This window comes from Schistocerca piceifrons, chromosome 4 (assembly GCF_021461385.2).
Source record: "Schistocerca piceifrons isolate TAMUIC-IGC-003096 chromosome 4, iqSchPice1.1, whole genome shotgun sequence".
Taxonomy (NCBI): domain Eukaryota; kingdom Metazoa; phylum Arthropoda; class Insecta; order Orthoptera; family Acrididae; genus Schistocerca; species Schistocerca piceifrons.
This window is the reverse complement of record NC_060141.1, coordinates 147,241,065-147,250,608: the sequence shown is the minus strand read 5'-3', so window position 1 is coordinate 147,250,608 and position 9,544 is coordinate 147,241,065. Positions and strand designations below refer to the sequence as shown.

Below are 9,544 nucleotides of genomic sequence, written 5' to 3'. Positions count from 1 at the left end.
ACAGTAAATAATTAACTTTATAAATGTTTGCAAACTACCATAAAAATATAGAAATAATAACAATAACAATTTTGAATGCATTTTCAAAATTTATCAACATATGTTTACGAAAACTTTTTAATGTTTTAATTTTCAGTCTGAAAGAATTTCCCATTAGACGTTTTTATAACTGGATTTAAACAAATAATTTTTACCATATATTTAAATATAAATAAAAGTCGAAACTTTGTAATGTGTAGAGAATATCAGTGGATTGTCTAGTACACTTATTCAAATGTGTCAAGAGGTATACTAAAGAAAAAAATGTATGACAGGCCAGTTCCATTACAGCCTCTGTTTTATACTTTCATGTTTTCCGTTCTGCCTGTCTGTAAAAGCGAGTCAGCATCCCCTTACAATTACTGATTAAAAAGCAAACTCATTATATTATTTATAACCATAAGCTGCTTTGATGTCAATCAATGCAGGTAATTTGTGTGTCATTTTTTTAAATCTCTGAATGTGTACAACTATCTATGAAACACAGTATTCTCACTGCTCACTTCCAATGAATAAATACTTCACTTACTATAGGTGCACTGCATCACATGGTATGGTAGACTGTCAACTATCTGATGTGTGATGCTCCAGGCTCTGTACCGTTCAGCCCACTTAATCTGATCTATTTAATGACTATCATATAATCTGGCCTATTTAATGACTATCATAATAATACTTATCCAGAATGAAATGAGGATTAAATTAGTGTAGGTACTGTACTATTCTAAAGCTTTGGCAAGCAGGTGCCAGTGACAATGCGGTGTGGCTGTGTGGCCTTTCAAAATGTTTTATTAGTCTTTTGTGCTTTTAGCACATCTGGAGTCACAATTACAAGGTGCACAATGTATTGTTATTATTGTATAAATTAGCAGAACAACTCTTCAGTAAATAATATTTGGAAACTCTCTTCCAATGCTTATAAACAACAATGAACACACGTAGAGAGCAGCTCTGTTGGTCACCCTGTGTTCTTTGTTTCTTCAGGTACAAAAAGCATGCAGTGAATGTGGATCAGAAACAATGCCTTGTAATGTCACTGTATTCTGGGGTCTTGTTGTTGTGGTCTTCAGTCCAGAGACTGGTTTGAGGCAGCTCTCCTTGCTACTCTATCCTGTGCAAGCTTCTTCATCTCCCAGTACCTACTGCAACCTACATCCTTCTGAATCTGCTTAGTGTATTCATCTCTCGGTCTGACTTTGGGCTAGCAGACAAAATTAGGAAGTAGTGATAGGAAAAAGTACTTTGGAGACGAAGAAAAATCGAGCAGAAATTGAAAACTGACAGATGCTGAAAAATAGGCACAAACTATTGCGAGAAAACCTACTTACCAAGTTTCAGGCAGTAGCTTTGAATACTTAATCTAAAATAAACTGCAACCTCTTACACATTGCTGCTGTATGGATGGCAAGGACAAGATCTGACCAATTACAATGTGCACAGAGTTGTTGAGCAATCATTCTTTTTGCACCACATTCATGAATGGTACGGGCCAAAAGAAGATAAAATATGTGGCGTAAGCCTGTGAGCGGACTATTGGCCTGTCTGCCAGTGTAGTTCAGCCTTTCTATCCGTTGTAGCACTAGGAAGGGGAGGGCTGGCGAGTATCTCGCCCTGGCCGCTCTTTCCCTCAGGAAAGAGCCACAGTACTCAATTTGACAGTAGGCTGAGTGGACCAGCGGCCATCCAGGAGCGATTGGGACGAGGAAAAATCCTCACACCTACATGTATGAGAATTTGGGACCTCCAGGGCCAGAGTGTAGTGCTCTACCCACTAGATCACAGCCATGAATGGAACAGGAGGAAACCCCAATAACTGATACAATGGGAAATACTCACTATCAAGCTCTTCACGATAGATTCCCACTGGTCGACGTCAATGGAACAGAACACAATGGCAAACAATGTCTCCATCAAATGGACGTGTGTTCACACTAGATCAAATGTAAACAAAACATTACCTGGCTTAGCCCACTACCAAACAATAAAATAGAAGTAATGAGGTACAATTGGTGACACCAAAAGTCGGAATATAGTTCCAGAACTTACGAACTAGCAATGATAATGTTTATTAATCGGCAAATAAAACTTCATTATGTTTGTTCTTCATAAAGTTTGTTTTATGTCACTGGGAAGTTAAGGTTCAGCAAGAGAGTCGCCCAAACATTACACAATGTCGACATTTTCTTGCTAGCAAAAATATATGCATACAAACGAAAATTGTAATGCACTGATTACCTTATTTATTGTGTTTTTTCTGTGAAAGTGCTAACTAATATAAAAAGAAACATTATTCTTCTAGTTCAGTACAGATGTATTTCTGACTGTTAAAAAGGTTATTTGATTAAAACTGATTCATCATTTTATGTTCATATTTTTACACTGTGTAGGCTTTCTCCCTGTTCAGGTATTAGAAAACCGAACTCATTTTTCACTCCAGATATCTGACCTTCTTACGTAAGAACACTCAATGGAAAAAAATGCCCAGGTTGTCGTGGAACATTTGCTTTGTGTCACGAACACAAAGCAAAATAACAAAATAAAGATTAAGAAGGCGCAATGACACAAAATCCACAATCATATCATTAGTGAACGCCTCGAAAACAGGTTAACTACTGATGCTCGCAGACGACGATCCCGTTCCCATCAACGTCAAAACTGTCTTCCCGAGAAATCTTGATCTTATATTTACTTTCTGTCCCACCCCATTGCTTTACTGCATTTGTGGTAGGCATCATTTAAAATGCTTAGCGACTTCTTAAAATCACCTGCGGTATCTTCTTGGACCAGCATTCCTGGCTGAAGTAGTACGTAGCTGTTAATAATGAACAGAGGGCTCTTGCGACGTGTGACTTCGAAAAAGTTTTTTATAAATCAATGAATAATTCAGTTTTCGATAAAATCATGGAGAATGTTAGTAAACATCGCGGTATGTAGATAACATTTTAGTCTACCATAATTTATTTACAAAACTGAAGAAACTACAGAAAGTCTCAATTTTTCTGTATTTTATTACATATATTAATGTCAGCATGGAGACTAGGAACTGCATCCATACCCTGTGAAGTGGCATTCACGTTCACTTAAAAAGAAATCTTCAAAGACCAAAGTAGACTCCAGTGGTCTGGTACCAAGGAGGTTTCTTAACCTCCATTTCTGGTACTTAGTTGTTTTGTATTATACTCTTTGACGTCGAGTAGTGTTTTCTGACGCTAGTGCTGTTGATTTGTTTGACTGTCGGGTGTGTCGTAGAAGACTAGTATTTTGTGAGTTGGGTGCTAACTTGATGCAGACGTGAGCTGAGACAATTTCCGTGGTGATGGCAAACTCAATAACGGAGATCTTCTCTTCCTATCAGGAATATCTGAACAACGAACAAGATTTGAGGGACGAAATACGTAACATTGTTAAGGACATAGAACAACATGCAAGAGAAATACTAACAATTCTTCAAGCTATTCACCAAGAAGGGGGAATTCGTGAAATACCCAAGTGCTGTGAAGCTGCAAGAAAGCAGTTCAATGAAGTGCAGCTCGCATTTACTCGACTTGGTAACGCAATCCCTGCCGAACAATATTATCGTTTTAACGATCACTGGCGATATGCTGTTCAACGGCTAGCGTTCCTTGCAGCCTTGACAATTTACCTCGAGACGGGAGACTTGGCGACTCGTGAAACAGTAGCTGAAATACTTGGACTTAAGACACGGAGAGATGCAGGTTTTCATTTAGATCTGGAAGATTACTTGATGGGCCTGCTCCAGCTTTCATCGGAACTGTCACGCTTAGCAGTCAACAGTGTAACCATGGGCGACTATGTTCGACCTCTTCAGATTTCACGCTTTATTGCTGAGCTGAGTGCCGGTTTTCGGCTTCTGAATCTTAAAAATGATTCACTTAGAAAACGATTTGATGTTTTGAAATACGACGTGAAGAAGATAGAAGAAGTTGTTTACGATTTGTCGATACGTGGTTTGAAACCTCCTGAGGACCCCGAAATCAAATGCAGTGAAAGTGCTACGACGGATTAGTGTATGTAGCTTTGTTTCATTTACGACTGCTGACACACTTTTAATTAAACGATTATGTTATCACTGTGCAACGTAATCCGTAAAATTTGTGATGAGAAAACAGTTTATTTATTTTTTTGTGCGTGAAGATTTCTAAGCCTAAGTGTGATTAGCACGATATTTGTTAACGTGCTGTGTAGGCCTAGTACTACTAATACAGGCACTTCTGCCAGTTTACGGTCAATATTTGGGTGAATGTAATCACCATTTAGGACGTATGTATGATGATTTTTGGAACCCACAGTTGATGTGAGTAATGAATAGGAAAGCTGTTCCTCAGTTATACTGTGTTTAAAGCATTTTTTGAAAGAAACATTAAGGATTAAGGACTCGTTGAAAAATTTGTGGTTTCTAGTTTAACATTTCTGAGAAATGATTTTCCTAAACACAGCACATGATTAAATAGTATTCATTTCTACAGTACATTAGGAGCAGGAGTGGTGCAAGTTTATTGCATAATTTCTAGCACATTTAACCGTCAAAACGTGTGTGTGTGTGTGTGTGTGTGTGTGTGTGTGTGTGTGTGTGTGTGTGTGTGTGTGTGTGTGTGTGTGTGTGTGAGAGAGAGAGAGAGAGAGAAAATAATATGATAGGCTCAATTATGTAAACATATACACTAGAAAATAATTTAAGCTTACTTCTCTTACATAAAAAATACATGGTCTATGAAATGTTGAGCCACCATTGAGTCACTATCCTTGATTAGCAGACTAACACCTGGGGTTTATAAGGGATGTTGCAATTCGTTTACTGTTTGTTCGATTCACCTGGATATTAACTATGTAAGGGAACTCTTCTCTGTCTGAATTATCAGTGTGTGGTATTTATTTTAATGGATCCTGCAGAATATTTCTCTTCTAGCTTCAAAATTCAGTGAAACTGTTGGATTCAATTCCTTTCAATTTTTTATTTATAATTGGTTACTGTTTCTTAATTTTAGAACTGTTTTCACAATTTAATGAATGTATGGCATGTTTGCAAAGCAGACAGTTACTGAGGCCCTTAGATTTGATCTAAATAATGACTGCTTAAAGCTGTCCATGTATTCGCCACTGATATTTTTTAAAAATTTGCCTGTGCATTTTTGATTAACTGGTAAGAATCTTCAAAGCAGCTTGTAGTAAAAAAAAAAAAAAAAAGTTGTCAGTAGAATTTTGTGCTCATACATGGAATGACAATAAGATGGAGGCTCTAGGCAGTTGTCAGTGGTGTATTTGAAAATTTTAAATTGTATTCTTGTTTCAAACTGCATTGATCTCTTAATGACAATATTATAACAGGTTATTTTTATTTCAGTACACAACAGAATCATTTGTCACCCATAGATTTATTCCAGCCTTTCACAAATCTTGAACTCTGTTAATTAGAATGATGCAGTGTGAGAATTAGGCATGTAGTAACCACTAAAGCTGGACAGTTGCAAGTGTTTGCTGGTGTTACTATTTGTGCCTTTAACTGTTTTTCCTGCAATACATGCAAGTCATTGGTGATGTTCCAGACTGTGCCTCAAGTGTGACTTTTGTTAAGATAAGATTTGACATCTAATTAAAGTAGTTCAAACTGCAGAATGTGTGTGACAAGAGGAGGGGAATGCAAGTAATACTTTGACAGACTGTCATTTTATGGTGTATGCCTGCATTTTTTTTTCTGACAGTGTCTATTTTCTCATCAGCTGCAATATATATTCCCTTCTGTTGTTGGGTATCTGTTTCTCTGGAATGCAAGAGACATTTAAGTCAATGTTGAGGGGCACTTAGGTGCTCATAATGTATGATAATATATTGCTTTTATCTGATGTAATATTTTTCTCAATAATTATGTAGCTATTGTAGCTTCAAATTATATTGGCTCTAATTGAGTAATTATAAAAATACTGTAGTCATAAATGCAAGACTTTTATTTTGTCTGATGTAGAAAGAGTAGACACAAGTGGGTGTGCATTTAATTGCAAAGCATTTGTTTATTACTTTCTGCAGATAAAGTGACAAAAATTAAGTTCAATATTATTAGTTAACATTATCAACATTGGTGAATAACCTAATGAAAACAATTATTCCTGATATGAAGATGATAAATACTGGACGGAATCACAATCAGAGAAAAGGGCAACTGCATACTGTACAGAGAAAGTGTTGGTCAGGAAGTACATTCAAAAAAGATGTCAGACATTATAATTCTTTTTTTTTTATATGTTTGTGTATTCTTTGTGGTGATATTTGCCACAATTGAGATAACATGCAGAGTTAAAAATTTCTGGAAGTAAATCTGTAGATTGATATTGTAATTTCTGTTGATAAGCAACAGTGCTGCATCATTGGCTATACTGTGCAAAGAAAATAACCTTATATTGCTATATCATGGCAACTAAAATTTTGTGACAGACTGAGATTGTGGCCTGGATCCCTTGTTTAACTTGAGTAGTAGCCTTAACACATTACTGCCACATGTGTATTGATGGATGTTTACTGCCAGGCCTTGGTGTCAAGCCTGAGGCTCTGTTGTGGCCAGCAGCAGACACTTGGTGTTGGATGTAAGGCTCTGCTGTTAGCTGGGCTGGAGTTGTATGTCATATTATTGTCCAGCTTGTGTGTGACGTATGTAACCTGATATGTCCTGTCAGTGTGATTGTAAGGCTCTTGTAAGTTATTCCTCTCAGACCATAAGTGACCCCTTCATCAAGTAGAGATACTGTTGTCATATGCACAGATCTAGGAACAAACATGGTACTCTTGCATTCATCAATATTGTATGCCCTAGATTGCATGTGACAGATAGTTCAGGAGCCTTTCATATTCAAGGAACTATTGAAATTAGTGAAATTAATTCACTAATGGTATTCTGTGATGTTATATGTAGCATCTGGAAGTAATAGGAGGGAAACATCACAGACTCTGATAGCCAAATCTCATTATCAAATGTCGCTTGTGCGACAAACCACAAGGATCATCAAAATACGAAGATATCTAACATATATATATGGACATGTCGCTTGTTAGCTATAATTGGTGTTTGACAGTGTAAGTGTTCCATAGTTGGACACTTTCCTGTTTTACAAATTATTTTGTTTTACTGATCACATTTTATAATGAGAATTGACATCTCAAAACTATCATCATCTTCATAAATGGATTTCAGCCGTGGCTATTAGAAAAATTATTATATCAGTTTACAAGTAGGCTAAATGATCTGACTGCACAACATTCGGACATTGCGTTCTCTAGACTGTGTCATGAGGAAGAATCGACATAAGTGGTGTAAATCTGTATATATTCACACGGCTGACAGAAGACAATACTGCGGGATGTATTAATTACTATTTATCATTAACCTAAAATTGTCTATTTGTCAGCGAAGACAGTCTATATATGACAATAATATAATTAGCACGAAAGCAGCTGCCAGTACTGTGAAGGGCAACAAAATAAGAGCTGCTGCTGCTTTGTCAGTTACACTAAATATCAACTACTGTTTCTTAATCTTTGCTAAGTACACTTACATATATCAATGGAATAAATGTCATCTACTAACTATAAGAATAGAGGTTTGTTTTTTGTCTCTCATGGTAATGGCATTCTGACCTTTATCTTCTTGCAGTCAGCAGAGCTGTGAAATTTGTAGAATGATGTAAAAGGCATTTTAAATGTGCAGTGTTTCTCAGTGTCTTGCTTCATATCTGCCTAGAGTTTATTAAACTAGAAATCCTCTATAAATATTTCCCTAGGAGTCAAAGTTTCTGTGGGAATTATTTTCATGTCATCCCAAAGTTATTTTATTAGTTGCCAAGAATACCATTAAGGAATAGATGAACAGGCAAGTGAGTTAACAACTTAGATATTTGTGCACTGATGACCTCACCATTGAGTGCCCATATTATAAAACACATCTTCTCTACTGTTTTACTCAGTAATGTGATTGCTCACTTTTACTGAAAAAGTGATTTATTTACTTCAGTTCTGTTGTTCCAGGTGATGATTCCACAGAACATTAAGGAGTGAAAATGTGGCAAATGAGCAAACACCCCAAATCATTTCTCAGTGTTTCTCTCTTCTTTCTGCTGTCCAAGTGGCTCCAGTCTTCTTGGTTTTTTCCGTGATTTCCCTAAATCGCTACAGGCAAATGCCGGGATGGTTCCTTTGAAAGGGCACGGCCGATTTCCTTCCCCATCCTTCCCTCACCCGAGCTTGCGCTCCGTCTCTAATGACCTCGTTGTCGACGGGACGTTAAACACTAATCTCCTCCTCCTCTTCTTGTTTTCTTTAATGGAAACCTTGGGAATTTGTAATTTTTTCCACTTGCTGAGTAAATTTTTATACCTATTCAGTTATAACATGGAGTAATTTGGAGTTTGTCCTTTTCACTGTCAACTTCTTTGCACCACTGAACTAAGTGAACAGTCTTTTTGTCAGTCTGTTGGGATTCATCCTTTGGATGTGACAATGGAAATCTATTCTCCTTTTCCTAATCATGTCTGTAACTTTTCAGTATGTGTATAAAGTTCACTATTATGACATCTTGTGTATTGTTTTTGCCCATAAACTGATCCCAAAATTTTCCTGTTATTTTTATTTATGTGATTTCCAGTGCTTCCATCACCATCCTTTTGTTTGGCATTAAACATTCTGCTGCGTAAAGTACTTCTGGGCAAATTACTGTGAAGTAGTTAGTACTGAGAGATACTGATTTCTTGTATACATGCTTAGTGAGGTATTACACTGTTTTTGTCTTATTAACCCTTGCTTTAATAGTTTTTTTTCTCTAAAATGTCTTGGCTTCTCTACCTTTACGATTTCTGGCCCCAAGGGCAGAGTGCTGTGTGCCTCTATCTGCTCATCCACACTGAAAGGCCACTGGTAGGATGACTCATAATCTTGGAAGTCACCCAATCTCCACACATGTTCACTGCCAATGCATTGCCCACTCTCCACCATGAGGAGGCGGTTGTTGCGTTTTTACCTTCATAGAGTGTGAGGCCATAAGGCTTTTCTCATTCCTCTTTGGTACTTTCAGAGAACGAATGTTTGTATTATTGTTCTTGTTATTCATTCAGTAAGCAAAGTTTGTAAACTACAAAAAGTATTATTGATGTGGGAGTCTTAATCCTTTTATTATAAGAGAAAAATATTCATTTATATTATTGAAAGAATCGTGTTTGGATTGTTTCATTACCATATTTGTGTCAACAAATATTGCAGCTTTCAGCTGCCATTTAAAGCCAGGAATGATTTATGTAAAATTAAGAACTGGAATGGTCCAGTACTGAAACTTCATAGCCATTATTTCTCCATTCTAAGTTTGACATCAGAACCTCAGCATTCTGGTACAAGTATAAGATTCCATTCGTACAATACATATGCCTTAACGTTTTAGTTCCCCGTGTATGGGGGTTGTCATGAAAGTAATGCTTCCTATTTTTATTCATGGAAACTACAGGAGATATAT

The 9,544-nt window shown here is 36.8% G+C and overlaps 1 protein-coding gene across 1 annotated transcript; it reads left to right on the top strand.

The window, feature by feature from the left end:
* The first annotated feature begins 3,233 nt into the window (after nt 1-3,233).
* LOC124795321 (translin) lies at nt 3,234-5,261 on the top strand. Its single transcript, XM_047259294.1, has one exon. It carries the CDS (start codon nt 3,356-3,358, stop codon nt 4,064-4,066), a length of 711 nt encoding a protein of 236 aa, XP_047115250.1. The 5' UTR covers nt 3,234-3,355; the 3' UTR covers nt 4,067-5,261.
* Nucleotides 5,262-9,544: the final 4,283 nt, after the last annotated feature.